The sequence below is a fragment of the Octodon degus genome, unplaced genomic scaffold (genome assembly GCF_000260255.1).
Source record: "Octodon degus isolate 3935 unplaced genomic scaffold, OctDeg1.0 scaffold00020, whole genome shotgun sequence".
Taxonomy (NCBI): Eukaryota; Metazoa; Chordata; class Mammalia; order Rodentia; family Octodontidae; genus Octodon; species Octodon degus.
In genome coordinates, this window is record NW_004524596.1 from 814,697 (window position 1) to 834,202 (window position 19,506).

General features: G+C 37.2%; 1 protein-coding gene across 9 annotated transcripts in view; it reads left to right on the top strand.

Annotated features, from left to right (window-relative positions):
- Positions 1 to 19,506, top strand: part of Birc6 (baculoviral IAP repeat containing 6) — a 256,628-nt gene that overhangs the window by 216,813 nt on the left and 20,309 nt on the right. For 8 of the 9 annotated variants that reach the window (XM_004627598.2, XM_004627599.2, XM_023711251.1 and 5 more), the window contains exons 67-69: positions 14,247 to 14,392; positions 15,451 to 15,561; positions 17,448 to 17,665. In XM_004627598.2, the coding sequence (XP_004627655.1) occupies positions 14,247 to 14,392; positions 15,451 to 15,561; positions 17,448 to 17,665 (475 nt within the window). Of the gene's footprint in view, positions 1 to 9,300; positions 9,474 to 14,246; positions 14,393 to 15,450; positions 15,562 to 17,447; positions 17,666 to 19,506 lie in introns of those variants that run through there. The other variant, XR_002820364.1, reaches the window with a different exon arrangement.

Consider the following 19,506-nt stretch of genomic DNA (forward strand, 5'->3'; position numbering starts at 1 on the left):
TACACTGTATTTTGTACAGGATTTTTTTTATCATTATATAGGAAAATTTTATAACCACTATAGAATGAATAAAGGTGTCCTGGTACATCTTCTCATTCGTTTTTTTTTTTTTTTTTTTTTGCGGAACCAAAGATTGAACTCAGGCCCTTGCACTTGCCAGGGAAGTGCTTATTCCACTGAGCCATCTCCCCAGCCCCCTTGTCTTCTGTCATACTGCTTCCTCACTGTGTCATGCACTATTCAGGTATCTATCATTTAATGTCTTCCTGCACTTTTGGAAACTGCCCTTGAGTTCTTGGTGATCCTCCTGCCTCAGCCTCCTGAGGGCTGAGATTACAGGGTATGCCACCTTGCCCTGCAAAATATGAATGTACTGGACCAGGAGTTTGAGGAAGGTTATGCCCTTCCCTTAGCAGCAAATACAAGCTAACCAATTAAGAACAAGATGTGGGAAGATGAGACAGGTATGATGGTACCCATCTGTAGGCCCAACACTCAGGAGGCTGAAACAGGAAGATCACTGAGTTTAAGGCCAGTCTGGGCCACAGAGTGAGTTCAAGGCCAGTCTGAACTGATAAGTGAAACCCTGTCTCAAAAAATAAAATAAAATAAAATAAAATAGTGGGAAGTGCAAGATAGCTCAGCAATTTAAAGCACAAGCCCAGGCAAATTCAGGGACCATGGTTCCATCCCCTGCACCACATGCTGTGTAGCCCCGCACCCTGGGTGAGCTGAGCCAGCCAGAGTCTGAGTATGGTGCACATGTGTAACCCCAGTGCTAGGGAGGCTGAAAGCAGGAGGATCAACAGCAGTCTGAGCTATTTATTTAGTGAGCCCCTGCAACAACCAAATACATTTTTTAAAAAAGAAAAAGAAACGGAAAGATGGCCGTTAAAACATCTTTTTCCTTGTTTGTGCTTAATCAGTGAAACTAAAGTTAGCAGGTAGCCAAATTAACCTTGATGTGTATGATGTATGTATGTATGTATGTATGTATGTATGTATTAGTATCTGGAATCAAACTTGGGGCCTCAACTTGACAGGCAGGTGCTGTATCTCTGAGCTACATCTTCAGCCTCTTGATTTTATTTTGATCTGTAGCTATAATATAGAATTGTGTTGTACTTCTTATAATTGCCTTAAAAGTTATATAACTTGTTTTTAAATGTAATATGCTTCTCTTCCATGCAATGTTTTTAACTTAACTCCCCTGTCCACAGTGACACCTAGAATTCTTCTTTTTTTAAATAAAGGATATAAATATATTAATTTATATATATATAAATTAATTAGAAACATGCCTTAACATCTTCTTTCAAAAATTTAAAATATTTTTATTTTATTTTAAGTTTTTGTCTTTTTGAGACAGGGTCTCTCGATGCAGTTCCAGATGGCCTTAAGCTCACTTTGTAGGCCAGGCTAGTCTCGAACTTGCAGCAATCCCCCCACCTCGGCCTCCCATGTGCTGGGATTACACACATATGCACCACACCCAGCTAAAAATTTAAAATTTAAAGACTAGCTTTCATACATGTACATGTGTGCCTTCATATATTTTTTTCCATGTCATAGTAAAAACTATAATATTGCTGCAGAATTGTAAAGTTACCTTTTATTAAAATCCAAGTTTGTTTAGATTAAAAGATTACTTCTTTATGTATATTAATCAACACTCTGAAGTACTCTGAAATAAGTAAGAGTTTTGTTTTGGAAAAAAAAAACAGCAATATCCTGAACAGCAAGACAGAACTAGTGATAAGGTAAAGTCAGCTAAACTTATGGCCAAATAAGGATTCTAGGGGGCTGGTGAGATGGCTCAGTGGTCTAAAGCACCGACTTAGAACAAGCTTAGCAAAGCACAAGGGACCGCGGTTCAATCCCCCAGCACCACATGCCAGCCAGCCCCGCCCCCTGGTGGGCTGAGTTGGCCCCCCCCACATAAATAAATAAATATTTTTTTTAAAAAATTGCTTAAAAAAAAAAAAAAGGATTCTAGGGGGGCTGGGGAGATGACTCAGTGGAATAAGTGCTTGCTTGGCAAGCACAGGGGCCTGAGTTCAATCCCCGGTACTGCAAAAAAAAAAAAAGTGGTCATTTCAGGATGTTGTTATTTCAAAATATTTTAGTTCTTGAGCAGTGGAAATTTTTCTAAAGTAGTTGGAACAAAAGTGGGAAATGGTAGGATAACCTGTAAGTATGGGTTCTATTTAGGTTCATTCACCTAAATAATACTGGGTAGTTCTTTACACCTTAGTAATCACTTGAGTAGAAAGATTAGAGGGAGAGCTGGGCATGATGGTGGTGCTCAGCTGTAATCTTAACATTAAGGAGGCTGACACAAGATAATAAACTTGAGGCTGCATGAATTGCGAAGTGAGACATGTCGAAAAACAACAGAAAGGTTTAAAAAAAAAATCACAGGGAATTTCAAATGAACGTAAAGCTCTTCTTTTACTTGTCTATTTCGGATTAAATACCTACATAGAACAAGATGATTTGATGTTCACCCAAGGACTTAAGTTCTAGGTGAAATTCATTCCTTGGCTGGAGTTTGAGAACTTGTTTTTATTATTAGCATATGTTTGCAGTATATAATGATTAACATTCATCATGGGAAATTGATAAAAGTACATGATGTGTCTTGGTTGTTTTTACAAGTTTGAGGACTTTTATTATTACCATAATTTTCAGATGCTGTAAGAGTGACAATATTCAGTTACTTATTGTTTGAAATATTTCTCTTGCCTAATGCAGAAACACACACAAGTTTTTCATCCATAAATGTTAATTTTGTGCTTTTGTTGCATAGTTTAATGATTGTTTTATGTAGTACTTTTGATATTTAGGCATGCTGTCAGTGGGAAGAAATAGCTCCTTGGGTGGGTTGGGGGGAGACAGAGGTATGAAAATTATCAGGCAAAGTATGTACATCAGGTTTGAGCAGGCCTGACACACAGTAAATATAACCTGTGAATAGATGTTTACTAATGCATGAACACAATACTTCTATACTTAGTTTCAAAGCAATTATAAGGATCAAAATCTGGTGAAAATAAACTTGCATAATTGTTAGATTGGTGACTTAGGGAGATAAAAAACAAAATACATTCTTTAGTTCATGTGATTTAAATTTTTTTTCTTTCGGTGCACAAAGTCTTGAGTTTGATCACTGGTATCAGGGTGAGGAGAGAGAGAATATTTCTATTCTAACTTCTGCGTTTTATTAGTTTCCCTTCTGATTAAACATTAACATTATAATGCTTTTCATTTTTACATTTTCAGAATTGCTTAGGTATTCGTTGTCTTGCTAGATATAATAGACAAGAAAATATTTATTGTCCTTGTTTAACAGGGAATGAAACTGGGATGGAGAGAGAGCTCAGTGGACTAAAGTGCCTGCCGGGGCAGCAAGTTGAGGGACTGATTCGATCCTGGCACCACAGGTCGCCCTGATACAGGGAGAAAAAACTGGTCTCGGGTGGGTGACCTCCAAACCATATAGGGAACCTCCAAGTGACATAGAGAAAAACGATCTCTGGACCTGACCTGCATGAGTTCGTGTTCTCTAAAACCAAAGAATGAATTTTAGGAACAAATGGAGGTTATGAGTAGAATATATTTATTGAGAGAAAGAAAGCTCCTGTCCCGAGAGAGGGACAGGAGGGGGGGCCCGAGTGGGTAGTTCTTCCTGTTGGGGGTTGGGCTAGTGACTCATTTGGGCTCTTTCAAGTTGATTGATACTATTTAGGATATCAATCCCTAATGCCCATCCCTAGGGAAGTATGTAGCTATGCTTCCTCTTTTTGTCTTGGTCTTGAGATGTGGCCCATATGGGAGTGTCTGTCTCTTCCAAGTTGCAGTCATCTTGTCTTCCATCTTGTCTCCTTGAGAGCCTGGTCCTGTCTGACTGCCTATAATATTTCTGTCTAACTCTGCTGCCTACAACATTCCCCCCTCTGAAGAAGTAACCCGAACTGTCGTGAGGGAACTATGGGTGATGACCGCTCTGGCTTCTTCAAGCTGAAACGGGTCGTAGTTGTTGACCAGCAGTCAGATATATTCTTCAGAGGTTCTGTCTAAAGACCCTCAATAGACACTACACATTTTCATTTCAGCTTTGAATCTCCATCCAATGATCTCGCTGGGGCCTCCAAAATGATACAGGGAGAAAAACTGGTCTTGGATGGGTGACCTCCAAACAATATTGGGAACCTCCAAATGACATAGGGCTCTGGACCTGACCTGCACGAGTTCATGTTCTCTAAAACCGAAGAATGAATTATAGGAACAGACGGAGGTTATGAGTAGAATATATTTATTGAGAGAAAGAAAGCTCCTGTCCCAAGAGAGGGACAGGAGGGGGGGCCCGAGCGGATAGTTCCCCCCCACTCAGTCTGTTTTTATACACCAGTACTGCCTCCTCCCCAAGTCATTGATTGATCTCTTAGGTTTCACACTTACATGATAGCTTCACTTGAATTTTCCCTGGTTCCTAAAAAGTACTTTGGTCAAATGCCAAAATATAATTTATTCTATTAAGTGATTTAAAAAAAAAAACTTAAAAAAAAAAAACTTTTACAAATTATTCACTTTTGCCTCAGTAGCTCAGTAATACAATCTATTAATGTAAAATGATCATTTACTCTTTATCAAATTCTATGAGCTCTATTTTAGATAAAATCTCAGGAAGTCAATGCCGAATTTGAAGTACATTGCTAAGAAAGATTTAGTTTATAACAAATATTTCTGGGTACATTACAAGTTTGTCATTATTTATAATTTTTTCTGTCTTAAATCTACTTTTGATAATCATCAACAGCACATATAGTAATGTGGATTTTACACAACTCTTAATGACACATTTTTTATTCATTTTTTTCATTCCCTTGAAGAATATGCACATTAGATCTATAAGAGGCAGCATGTTTCATTTGGTGTGCATTGCATTTTAGTTATGCCTAACATAATACTAAATTACCAAAATAAACTAAGCCTCATTGTGTTTTGTTGTGCTGTAGTAAAGGGGCAGATAGCACTATGTATAATTAGTTACATAGGATTAGGTCAGCTTTAACTTATTTTTTGTTTTTGTTATTCAATAATTAATGAAATTAATAAAATAAAGATAAGCAAAAACCATTTTATCCTGAAAATTTTTTAGTTATTGATACATACAGTTTTCTTCTAAAGTACTGCTTTTGAAACTAATTTGTAATCTGTTAATTTCTGCATAAATGAGGGCAGCGTGTTGATTATAAATTTTTCTGTGTTGCTCAACTCATTGTTTTATGTCTGTAAGATTTTACTGTTACTTTAGACCTTTATTTTAATATCTTTAACTCATTTGTCAGGAAGAAATTATTTAAGGAGTTAAGAGACCAGTACTTGCTATTTAAAGAGTAAACCAAAAAAAAAGCCAAAAAAACTCACCATTTCCACGACAAAACACTGCCCCTGTTGTTATGATCAGTTATTGTTCAGTTTCTTTTAGACTATACAAAAGTGAGCTGGGAATGTTGGCACAGGCACTCTGGAGGCTGAGGCAGGAGGATTGCTGTGAGTGTGAGGCCTTGAACCACATAGCAAAACACTGTCTCAAAGGAACTATCCAGAAGTGGTAACTTTCTCAATAATAAAAGGATTTATGATACAGATAACTTAAATTCTTATGTATGCATCGGGGAGACTGAAGCAGAAAGTTGTCGTAAGTTCAAGTTCAAGGTTGGCTTGTATGTGCTTGAAGCCAGCCCACACAGCAAGACATACAGGCAAGAACATGCATGCATGCACATACACCCTGCATCTCAGAAGCCATAAATATTATTTTCACTTCCATTTAATTAGAATTGTCGGGGGCTGGGGAGATGGCTCAGTAGAATAAGCACTTCCCTGTCAAGTGCAAGGGTCTGAGTTCAATCCCCAGTTCTACTAAATAAATAAATAAATAAATAAATAAATAAATAAATAAAATTGTCCAATGTAAAAATTGATTCTGTTGTCCATTAAATGGTTACATTTTGAAAGTATAACCTCTTTTGGCCTTTCCACAGTAGTCTTAGTAAAATTAATTTCCATCCAGTCATGTCAGTTTGCACTGCCTTAGAGTGAAGTTAAGAGGCTAGCCATGGCAGTTAGCTTTTGTTTTGTTTTGTTTTTTTAATTATTGAGATTTTTTAATCTATTTATTAAAGACAGTACAAATTAGAATTAAAACTAAAAATTACAAGTAATACAGAATTTCACTTAAAGTATTATGAATTTCATAGTATCTGTTGCAGTACAGTGTTGTCTTCCAACCAGTTATTCATATTACCAGATATATGCATGTAAAATTTGAAGAAAGAAAAAGTGGAAGAAATGTATAAGAAATTTGGAAGAAGGGCCGGGGAGATAGCTCAGTAGAATAAGCACTTGCCTAGTAAGCACAAGGGCCTGAGTTCAATCCCCAGTTCCGCAAACACACACACACACACACACACACACACACACACACACACAGAAATTTAGAAGTGAAGAAGTACAAACAATTTTAAATAAGGAAAATAAGTAAATAAAAAAGGAGACAAAACAAATATGGTATTATCTGCTCCTTTCCATAGACTGGCAGAATTGCACAGTACACTTGTCCAAACCATCTTGCTTACATACCTAGATAAATCTCTTTCTCCCACTCCCTCTCCTGTCCTCCTCAACTCAGTAACTCTTTCTTTTGAATAAGTTCATTCCCTTTTCCCAGTCTCTATTGTACCCTTCAGATTCCATTTTTCTCTTTCAGGTTTTCACACTAAGGAGACAATACGATGTTTGCACATGCAGGTCTGATTTGTTTCACTTAAGAGTATGTTCTCTAGTTGCATCCACTTACTGACAAAAGACTCAAATTTATCCTGGTTTATAGCTGAATACTACTACATTGTGTAAAAATACCACATCCTCCTTATCCAGCCATGGAAGTTTGGTTTTATTTTGCTAAGTCCTCAGAGTCAGAACAAAGGTGAAGAAAAAAAAAAAAAAAAATAAAGGTGAATTTTATCTCTACTCTTAATTGAAGTGTAGACTTTCCCTATTGTAATTAGTACTTAAATAAACATATTTTATAATATTCAGCATTTTGTTATTTAACCAAATTTTTGAGAGAAAGACTTGCTGCCAACCAAAAGGTCTCAGTTAACTGAATATTGTGGAGTCCCAGCTACCCTGGAAATTTAGGAAAGAGGATTCCAAAATCCACACGCAGGCCTTCCTTGGCAACATTGGGAGACTTGTGTCAAAGTAAAGTCTTAAAGAAGTGCTAGGGACAAAAAAATAAAACATAAAAGTTATAGGCCAAGGATATAGCTCCATGGCTCAAGCACCTGCCTGGCAAGCACAAGGTCCTGAGTTTGATTCCCAGTACCCCCCCAAAAAATAAATAAAATAAAATAAAATAAGGGTTAGCCAGGAGGGTGGCACACACCTGTAATCTCAGCACTTGGGAGGCTGAGGCAGGAGGATCATTCTGAGTTTGATGGCAGCCTGAGCTAAAAGTGACCTCAAGGCCAACCTGAACTGCATAGCAAGACCCTGTCTTTAAAAAAAAAAAAAAAATAAATGTGTCAGAGATATTATGTAGAGTGTTTTCTTTGCATGTACAAAGTCAGAGTTCATTCCCTAGTTTCTGGGGAAAACAGTTACAAAATTGGTTGTGTTCATTATAAGAAGTTCCGGATATTTAACTTCTCTTTAACAGCATTGAAGAAGAAAATTCTTTAGTCTGATTTTTCTTAGTTATTTCAGAGGTTTCTTTCCTGGTGGAAAGTGAACCATATTTTACTCCTTTATGGAACAACCTCACTTTTTATCTCCATAAACAATAAATTATTTGATCCAGTTTTTGTAGGATATATTTTCTATCAGATTCTCCTGTATGAATCTCAATGTATGTGTTATAGGACTTAAGTCAGTTAAAGAAATTCAGTACTAGGGCACCTTTATTGGTCTCTGTTGGAAAAAGAGGTTCTAGTTTAGTTTCGTTTTACCTCTGTCTCTCATATCTGCAAAATAAAAAAGGCCTGATATCTTAACCAAAAAAAATTGAGGGCCAGAGAGATAGCTCAGTACAAAAAGTACTTGCCTGGCAAGCACAAGGTCCTGAGTTCAATCCCTGGCACCGCAACAAAACAAAACAAAACCAAAAAAACACGATTTGATATTCCCATACACTTTTTTCGTCAGCTTGTTTTGTTTTTTGGTGATCTGAAGTAAGTTCTGCTATTTATTACCCTTCCCTGAGGTCAGAAGCATGGACCCCAGTAGCTTTGCTTTCTTCTCTGTGGCTCAGCTGGATTAACTCTTACAAACTGGTGAGCCCAATTGTTTGTGGCAATTCCACTCTACAGTTGCAAATAATACCTTCATTATATAAATGTTAATATACTATAGATAATCAAGATTTTATTTAAGTTTCTTAATGTATGTTTTAAGTGTTTACTATTCAGAGTGCTTTTTTATTTAAGCTTCCCAAAGAGAGGAAGTCCCCCCCCCCCCGACTCCCCAGCTTTCATTTAAGTCATTAAAAATTAAACTGATACTTCTATTTAGAAAGAGTTTAGAGGCTGGGCTTGGTGGCTCACACCTGTAATACCAACACTGGGGAGTCTGAGGCAGGAGAATCGCTGCAAGTTTGAGGTCAGAGCCAGCTTGAACTGCATGGTGAGACCCTGTCTTAAAAAGAAAGGACCTTTAAAAAAAAAAAAGAGTTTAGAACTGGATATGGTGGGATCATACACTCCTATAATCCCAGTGCTCAGTAGGCTGATGCAGGAGGATCACTGTAAGTTTGAGGTCAGCCTGAAATGTATAGTGAAACCCTGCCTCTAAAAAACCAAAAGAAACAAAAACAAGGTATAGTTCAACTGTATGATACTTGTGGCTTTTGAATTGGAAAAGCATTAAAGAGATTTTTCCCAAAATGTTCTAGTGAGATAATAGCTCTACTAAGCTGTTCTCAAAAAGTTTATGGATTATAGAAAAATAGGATTCTGATGTTATATTTACTCTTAATAGCTGACTTAATTTGTGTGATAGTATTAGAAGGATTTCAGTAAAACTGAATATGGAGATATGAGTTCTTTTTTCCTTTTGTTTTCACACAAAAAATCTGCCCATTCTGCTCACATCCTAATTCACATTATAATTCACAGAGCCAAAGTTTGCTTAATTTATTAGCTATCGAGTTGGAATTCATAGTATAGTGGAAAATGTTTGCAGATAACCCTGTGCAATAGTAGAAACTTCAGTTGCTTCCTCATATTTCTTCAGGGCAGTGATCACAACCAGATTCAACGTATGCACAAAGCAGCGGATACCATGGTAGCGGCCGTCGCTGATTGCTTTTACCATGTTGGATCCATTGTCAGTCTCAGAGACCTACTTCCAGCTAGGTGCCTTGAACTCAAATAGCTTTTCACACAGACTTCAGGATGTGAGCTAAGGTATGGCCTTTTTTCATGAGCTGGGCCTACATTTGGGTTGACAATAACCTGCAACTTTTATAGAAAAAATACTCACTGTAGTTTCATGTCAGACAATGAATAGTTGCAGTCACTGATAGGCAGGTAGTGTGTGTTCTTCATGTATTCGAAATATTGCCATCTGTTGGATATTCCTTATTTTTCTGAATGTTTTCACTGAGATTATCAAAGTAAAATTTTTCATTAGAACCTATATAAAATGTCTAATACATCTCCATGATTCAACTGTAACTTAATATGAGGTATACATAATCATTTCTTACATGCATTTGGTGTAAAACATTTCTTTAAACTTCTAGATTCTCCGACTATTTTTTTAACTTTAATTTTTGTTTTAAAATGTAAAAATTATCCTGTTCATACTATTTTAATAAACTCCTATTCATCTTTTAAAACTGAAATTAAGAAATTGCTACTTAGAAATAGGGCTTGAAATTTACAAGCAGTAGTTTTCAGGGGTGTTCTATAGTTCATGGTGATAAATACAATAAATCCTTAGATTATATTGATAGAGTTCACACTTCACACGAGACCTTGTTTCTTCATGGGAAAAAGTACCCATTCTGGCGGAAAAAAAAAAGCTTTATTTGCATATCTTCCTTAGCTTGGCAAGATATGTTTCTTTAAGTGAAACCTTTTTAAGAGTATGGTGGTTCAAGCCAGATGTGGTGGTGCACACCTGTAATCCCAGCATTTCAGAGGCTGAGGCATTCAGTATCATGGCATGTTTGAGACCATCCTGGGCTCAAGGCCAGCCTGAAATGTGTGGTGAGGTCCTGTCTCAAAGGACATACACTGGGGGCCTGCCCCTTTAACTCAGTTCTTTAAGTGGCTGCTTCAGCAAAGCCTCGGGCTCAGGTTGCTGTGGTTTGATCCCCACAACTCAAGCCAGCCAAACCTGCCCTGATGGCATTCGGAGAAAAAAAAGAAAAGAGAAAAAAAAGAAAAAAAGACACATACTCCTCCCCCAGAAAAATCCCCTCAAAAGAGTGTAACAGTTCAGATTAATGACAGACGGAGAAAGCCATCTTTTGGGGGGTTGGGGAGATAGCTCAGGGGCATAAGCATCTACCTGTTAAATGCAAGGACCTGAGTTCAATCCCTGGACCTGGATGCAATCCCAGCATTCAGGAGGTTGAGACAAGAGGAACACTGCAAGCTCAAGACCAGTCTGGGTGCTACAGAAGTGAGCTCATGGCCAGCCCGAACTGCATAGCAAGATCCTGTCTCAAAACAAAACAAAACAAACCTTTGTTACAGATAAAACCATAACTTATTTCTCAAGCAGCTTATTATACTTCAGTTCGGTGGTCGTAGTGCTTAGAACTGTTTTTAGGCTTAGCAACAGAGAAGCAGCTGTGTCTGGGAACGGTAGTAAAGGCCTTATAAATTCAAAGAGGGTACTGAGGAGAGTTTTTGCGCTTTTCTTGATTCTCAGTATTAACGTTTTGGTTTTTTTTTTTTTTAAAGGATTGATTGATTGATTGATTGATTGATTGATTGATTTTGTTCAGGGTCTCACTATGCAGCTTGGCTTCATAGTGATCCTCCTGTCTCTGCCTGCCCAGTGCTGGGATGACAGGCATATTGCCACTACACGCAGTTTTAGTGACTGGAACCATGTGCCCCGGGTTCCAGGGCTGGCATGGCATGTGGTACTGGTGATCAAACCTGGGTCCTTGCGCTTGCCACACAGGCACTTAGACTGCCGAACTGTTTTCCTGGTCCAGTATTAGCAGTTTTTGACAAATTCAGTTATGAATCTGGTTAAGGTCCTCTGCCAGAATCATTAAGAAAGGGCCAGTTTCACTATTAAAGTGTACTCTCAATTTTATTTCCTAACTATAAAAAATAACAGTATCTGAGTTGACTCTAGCAGTAAAAAAAAAGTCTTTTGATATTTCAGTGCTAAAGCATTCACTGTACTCTCCTTAAACAAATATATGCAAATATATACATCAGTATACATATACACAGGTGTTGGTGACTGAAATGGTCTAGAGTACAACATATGCCAACCGGTTCCCTGCATGACAGGAAAGTGGACATGTTTTCTGTGTGACTTCTTACATTCTCAGGGAACAGAAAAAGAGAACATGTGAAAATAGGCAGGGGCAGTGATTCATTGATGCATGTTCCTCACTCCATTCAGTCACCTTGCCAGGTTAGCATATAATTTATAGTTGGGAATCTCTGTGGGTGGTGGTTTTTCACACTCTATAGGAACCAGATTCAAAACACATGAATGATACTGTGTACATTTGTTCTGGCTGCCTATGTGTCTTATTTTACTGCTTATTATCTGTTGTCAAGCATTGAATTTTTTCTGATCAGATTTTTATCTTTGTGATAAAGGTTCATTTGTATATAAATCACATTATTTTAAGGATTCTACATTCTGTGGTGTTTACATTCTTTTAAGGCTCCATGCCTACTCTGTGTTAATAGTATTGTAAGAAAAAAAATAGTGTTGTAAGATAATGATAAATTTTGTTGGTAGGTATACAACTAGAAAAATAAATGCTGTATAGTTCAGATTGTTTCTTAGTGTAATAAACACATATGTGATTTTGGTTTGTTTGAAATTTTATTAATGAAAATGCTGATTTTTTTAAAAAAGTAAAGTAAGTGGTAAAGATGTTTATTCTGTGAATAAATATGCTGAGTTAAAAAATCAGAAAAAGAAATGCTTAGTCATGATTTTTAGTGATTCTTGTATTAAATTACTGCTGTATTTACCTAGAAAATTTAAAGAAATATTTTGCTGTCTTCCACTAAAACCTTGCTATAAAGCAACCTGTTACAACAGTTTGATATAAGATATAGGGTATGTGGCATATTGAAAAATACCATGAATATTTTTAAATATCATTATAGCAAAAGTTATGCTGCCATTAATTTCTCTCAAAATACTCCCTTTCGCGTCTACCACACTCATTCCATTGTTATTGCCATCTTCTGAAGCAGTTCTCAAAGTCCTCTTTCATGGTTTCAGTTGTGTTGTTGTGGCTCTGTCAGTGTCCTGACTCTGTTCAAAATGTTTACCTTTTGTGGTCATTTTGACTTTGAGGAAGAGCCAGGAGTTGCCCGGTGCCAGGTGCAATGGGTGAGGACAAGCCATAGTGTTATGAGGAGCCTGCCTTCCTGTGGGGTGGGTGCAGTAGTATTCCGCATTGTTAGGATCGCACCTCTGAAAAACACAAAAAAGGACTTCTAGAACTGCTTCAGAAGGTAGCAGGAATAATGGGATAGGTGTGTTTGAAACAAGGGGGAGTATTTTAAGAAAGACCACCAGCAGTGTGTCTTTTGCTGTATAAATTTTTTTTCAGCAAGCCAGGGTGGCACATACCTATAATCTTAGCACTCAGGTTTTGGCTGGAGGATTGCTACAAATTCAAGGCCAGCCTGGACTACATAGGGAGTTCAAAGCCAGTCTGAACCTTTCTGCAGAGAACAACATAATCACTATGTATGCAAATGTATACGAAAAAAAGCTTTTAAGAAAGAACAAGAACCAGCCAAATAGCTCAGCAGATTAAAGTGCCTGCAAGCAGGTGCAGGGGCTGGGATTTGATGCCTGGCATGCTGTACCAGCCCCACCCCTGAGTCTGTGATTGAGAAGGCGTGGTGGCACACACCTGTAATCCCAGCTCTTGGGAAGCTGTAAATAGATGGATGACTACAAGTCTAATCTAGTATTAAGACCCTGAACACCCTGTAGACCCTTCCCTAAAATACCAAAAAAAAAAAAAAAGCACGTTTTAAAAAAAATCTTTATTTTAGAAACAGACACATTTTAGTAACATCACCAGTAGTGAGCCTAAATCCTGCTCTGAAATTATTTATTTCATAGAAATCAATAATACTCTTAAGTAATTTCACAAATAGAATTTTTTTATTTTTAATGTATTTTAGTACAGAGTCTATAGGGTCTAACCACACAGATCGAACTCCTAGTGATCCACCTGTTTCCAGCCTCCCAAGCTCTGGAATTACAAATGCGCAGCACCACTCCCAGTCTTTGTTGCTATCTCAGCACGCCCCGAGGGCAGGGCTGGCATGGCATGTGGAGCTGGGAATCAAACCTGGTCCCTGTGCTCTTGACTAAGCAGGTGCTTTAGTCCACTGAGCTATCTGGCTGGCCCTCACAAATAGAATTTAGTATAGGTGCTGCCAAAGCAAGCATGACAAATAGAATTTAAAAACTGCATCTCGTTCTTTTGATCCCTAAGTCTTAAAAGAGAGCCATTTCTTATTTTTAAGTAATAGAAATGACTTTGCTTTCTCCAGATATTTCTAATTAAATGTACTTTTAAAGATGTAAATGACATCGGGTAGCAGGTTATTTTAGAGCATGACTTCTCTATAATCTTTATTTTTTTGTCTTTTTTAATTAGAATGGAAGAACTTTCTTAAAACTTTATTATCAGGGCCGGGGAGATGGCTCAGTAGAATAAGCCCTTGCCTGGCAAGTGCAAGGGCCTGAGTTCAATCCCCAGTTCTGCCAAAACAAAAAACAAAAAAACACTTTATTATCGCAGGAATTAGCCTGTGGCTTCAAAAGCAATTATGAATCCAGTCTAAACTTTTTCTGATATAGGACAATTGTAATATGTACTCATTTTTATTTATAGCCAGTGTTACTGATTTATGGAGATACTGATTTTCAGTCTTAAGAACTTAATTTATTTTTTTTTTTTTTTTGCATTTTCTTTCTATATTAAAAAAAATCAGATCTAAAAGGGAAAATGTTAAAACAGGAGTGAAACCAGATGCCTCTGATCAAGAGCCAGAAGGTCTTACTCTTTTGGTACCAGATATCCAAAAGACTGCTGAGATAGTTTATGCAGCTACCACCAGTTTACGGCAAGCAAATCAAGGTACGGTTGCCATTCCTCTTATGTCACTTTTCGTTTGATGCAGGACAGCTTACTGACATCTGGAAGAGTGCCCTTCTCTTCCCATTATGTTAATGGTGTTCAGGCAAGTGTTTTTAGAAAACACAGTTAACATAGCCTAGTTTTTGACTTTCCCATTCTAAAACTCTTGAAGGAGTAATGTAAAGATCATCCAATACCTTTCATAAGGTTTAGATCTGTAACTATAAGCACTTAAATTCCAAATTTAGATAGTCATTATTGCCTGTTTTGTGTTTGCTTCATTTGCATTACTACAATGTTTGTTCTGTGACTGCTAGGTTTTGTTCTTTGCCAGATTTTAGTCGTGAATAATTTGGTTTTTTTTTTTTTTTTTTTTCCTTCTGGAACCGGGGATTGAACTCAGGTTCTTGTACTTTCCAGGGAAGCGCTCATCCTACTGAGCCATCTCCCCGGCCCCAGTCATGAATAATTTGTAATTTTAAAACATTTATCTGTGTTTGTTAGTACTAAATTTGGTAAATTAAAAGCACGCATTATAAATTTCTTTATTCATGAATTGAAAAATGGTATTTTGTAGATACAGAATAGGACATTATGGCCATGTATGAGAATTTGGATTAAATCAATATTTAATGTATTACCAATGATAAAAATAATGATTTTTCATTTATTGTTTCACTTTGCTGCTATTTAAAGTTAATAAGATTGCCGGACATGGTGCCACATGCCTATAGTACCAGTACTCAAGAGGTTCAGGCAGGAAGATTGCCATGAATTTGAGGCCAGTCTGGGCTACATAAGTGAGTTCAAGGCCAGCCTGGACTACACAGCAAAACCCTGTCTCAGAACAATAACAACCAAAAAAGAATGTTGATTAGATTATTGCCTGTTACTATGTTTATGAAATAAAAAACCTTTGTTCTCAAAATGGCAAAATAGGAAGAGGGTAGTGGAGAGTTTGACGGTTTTTTTGTAATTCGTAATTTGAAGCTCAGAAGCGAATTGTTTTTAATCTTCAAAAATACTCACATTATTTATTTTGAAATATTAAATAACAGAAAAAAAACTAGGTGAATACTCAAAGAAGGTGGCTATCAAACCAAAACCACTGTCAGTATTAAAATCACTTGAAGAAAAATATGTGGCTGTTATGAAAAAACTACAGTTTGGTAAGTTAAAGTTTTTTATTCATTCAGATCTCATTTTCAACAATACTATCAAAGTGTTCTAATGAAGTTTTTAAAACTTTCTTCTAACAGGAACTGTACTTTATACATACAAAATTTTTATCACCTTTTGAATTTATATCTGTATGTATGATTATATAATATTTGTATTTGGAAAATATTGCAACTTCAGTAGAAAGCTTATAGAGCTCTAAATAAATAAAGCACAAGCCAGGCTTGGAGGCTGGGGCAGAAGGATTTTTGGGAGTTTGAAACCAGCCTGGGCTACAAAGTAAGGTCAAGGCCAGCTTGAACTAGTTAGTGGAACTTTGTCTCAAAAAAGGACACACACACACAACCCACAACAATATGTCAACAAAACAGAAAAGATCCTCCCTCATTTTCCTGCCCTCTGGCATTGCTAGAATCTGATCCAGGGACTTATATAGGCTGTGTAAGCACTGTACCGCTAGCTCTGCCCTACCTATATTTCTTCCATGACCTCTCCATTTCTATACATCCTAGTGTAAAGGAAACTAAAATATGGAACTTCTCATAATTTCTTTCTCTTATTTTAGAGTTCCATGAGAGTCCTCTTTGGAAAACACTGTTAATGTAGGCTAGTTTTAGTCTTTGCCATTTTAAAACTTTTGAAGGACTAATGTAAAGATCATCCCAGTATCTTTCATAAGGTATAGATCCGTACCTATAAGTAAGCACTTAAATTCCAAATTTAAATACCCATTATTACCTGTTATGTGTTTGCTTCATTTCTATTCTTGAGAACCAGCCCACGGTACTTTGACTATATCAGAAAGAACACTGAAGTAGGGTTCACAACTTTGAAACCTCAGTAGAAATCATTTAGCTTTTGATGTACTTAACCCTAAGGTTTTCCATGAAGATCTTAAGGATAATATATATTAAAAAGTAATTTATCCTTTTGTTTAGGGTTTGGTTAATATACAGCTTTTGCTTAAGTTTAACAATTTAGCATGTTCTTTTCATGTATTAACTTGTTTTCTCAAAATAATATTTTATTGCAAATAATTCATAAATATTAAAAGAAAATGCTTTATTTGGTTATATGAATTTAAGCATTATTATCTTACTAACATTTGCAAGCATTGTAACTCTTGAATAGATAGAACACATAATGGAAACTACAGCAAGAAGTGATTTTTTAATTAGCAGTGTGGAAACAGTGGTAGATTCTACAGGTTAGGGGTTTAGTGTTCAGCTATTCAGCTCAGGATCTCTCCTGAATTTACAGTTAGCAATCCTGCTGGAGCAGCAGTCATCTGAGGTCTGTGCCTTCAAATTCATTTCTGAGTCTGTTGATAGGATGCTTCAGCACCTTGCCTGTTGAGGGCTTCTTGGTTGTGTCACGTAGCCAATCTGATAAATCCTCCCAAGAGAGCAAATAGGAAGCCTAGTGCCTTTTATGTGTGGCCTAGTCCCGGGGGTTATATCATTATTAAGTATCCCACATTCAAAGATAAGGAAATTCAAGCTATTTCCTTAAGAGTATATTTGAGAGGAGATCCTAAAATGTGTTTGTCTATGTTTGTGTTGGAAGTAAATATTTCATTGATCTTTAGACTTTGTTCTACGTACTGAAACATAGATATTGTCCTTTACTGACTTTTAAATATAATCTACCAGTGTTTCCATACTGCTAATTAAAGATCATTTATTGTTGTTTTCATTGTGTTCTGTCTATCCAGTAATATTACCACACTCACAGATGTTAGGTAAGCATTTCTACTTTGCATTTCTTCCTAGTGATAACCTCTCCATTTGGAGTGGAAGATGACTAGTGATTTATTTCTGATCTGTGTCATTATAATAGCTGTCATTGTGTTTTGTTTTGTTTATTTCTTCTTTAGATACATTTGAAATGGTTTCTGAAGATGAAGATGGGAAATTGGGTTTTAAAGTAAATTACCACTACATGTCTCAGATGAAAAATGCAAATGATGCAAACAGTGCTGCCAGAGCCCGCCGCCTTGCCCAGGAAGCTGTGACCCTTTCAACCTCACTGCCTCTGTCTTCATCCTCTAGTGTGTTTGTACGCTGTGATGAGGAACGACTTGACATTATGAAGGTTAAAACAATACTTGGCACCTATCTCTCTGGTTAATCTACTTATGCAGATATTGGTGTAGAAATAACATGAAACTTTTTTAATAAAAATTTGTGACCACTTTAGACTGTAAAGATAGTTCCAGGTGCATGAATTAGATTTCTGTTCAAAATAAAAATCTAGAGAAAAATAGTAAGTTCAAGTTTTTCTCAGGCTGGGGAGATAGCTCAGTGATCTAAGTGCCTGCCTGGCAAGCACAAGGACCTGGGTTTGATCTCTGGTACCATGTTGTACCGGCCCCTGAACCCTGGGCATACCGTACTGGCCACCAAAACTGGGCATGATGACACACACCTGTGATCTCAGTGCTGCAGAGGTTGAGACAGGAGAATCACTACAAGTCTGAGCTGTGTAGCAAGACTCTTTACCAATAAATAATGAAAATGATTAAAAAAAATTTTTTTTAATCTGTAGTTTTTCTCTTGCCACTTTTAGAGCATGCTTCAAAAGATTTAATATAGATTTTTAGGAAAAAGTTGCAAGAATTCCAAGTTGACTGAGTATGGCCTCTTCTGTTTTACAGTATAATTCTTCAAAATTTATTCTTTTCTGGGAAGTTTTTATATTCATAAAAGCATAAGGTCTATGAATGACATAGTGCCAATATGATAGCATGTGATGTACATATATGTTTTAGCCATAGTGATCTGATCTTAAGTTCCAAGGAAATCCTCAAGATTTGACTGTTTACATTTATGATTTAATTCGTGGTTTAAATATGTTATCCTGGGCCAGCCAAATAGCTCAGCAGATTAAAGCACCTGCAAGCAGGTGTAGGGGCTGGGGGTTCTATCCCTGGGCCTGCAGTGCCAGCCCCGCCCCACCCCCGGGTTGCACTGAGAGGGCAATCGAGACGGGTATGATGGCGCAAGCCTGTAATCCTAGCTCTTGGGAGACTGTAAACAGGTAGTTCACTATGAGTCTGATCTAGTAGTGAGACCCTGAACTCCCTGTAGACTCCTCCCTAAAATACAAAAATAAAAAAGTAAAATAAATATTTTATCTTGTTTAGATAGATGCAATGTATTAATTATTGAAACTATCCTACTAATCGGTTTTGAAACTGTCTCATTGCCATTTGTTTCTCAATAAAGTTAATTTAAAAAAATAAATAGCCAAAACTTTTGACTCGCTGACTTCTGGGAAATTTTTAGTTTTTTGTGTGTGTGTTTGTGGCCAGCTCAGCCCTCAGTCCCTGTGCTTTACCTAAGCTTGCCTAAGTAGGCACTTTAGACCGCTGAGATATCTCCCTGGCTGTAGTTGGGGTGTGTGGGTTTTTTGTTTTTGTTTTTGTTTTTGTTTTTTTTTTTTTTGCAGTGCCAGGGATAGACCTCAGGACCTTAACATTTGCCAGTGAGCTATATCCCTGGACCTCGTTTGCTTGCTTGCTTGCTTTCTTTCTTTCTTTTTTTCTTTTTTTTTTTTTTTTTGCTTTCTTGCTTTTGTCATTTCAGTAACTTTTTTTCTGTAGAATTCTTGTAAATCGGGGGCCTAGCCCTAGCTCCTTTCTGTAAGTGGCTGCTTCCACAATGCTGGCAGCCTCAGTTTGCTGTAGTTCGATCCACACAACACTCCAGCCATGCAAAAGTGCGCTGAAGGCATTCAAGGAGCAAAAAAGAAAAAATAGTCCTTATTCCATTTTGGGGCTGGTGAGATGGCTCAGTGGTCTAAAGCACCTACTTAGAACAAGCTCAGCAAAGCGCAGGGACCACGGTTCAATCCCCAGCACCACATGCCAGCCAGCCCTGCCCCCTGGTGGGCTGAGCTGTCCACACACACACACACACACACACACACACACA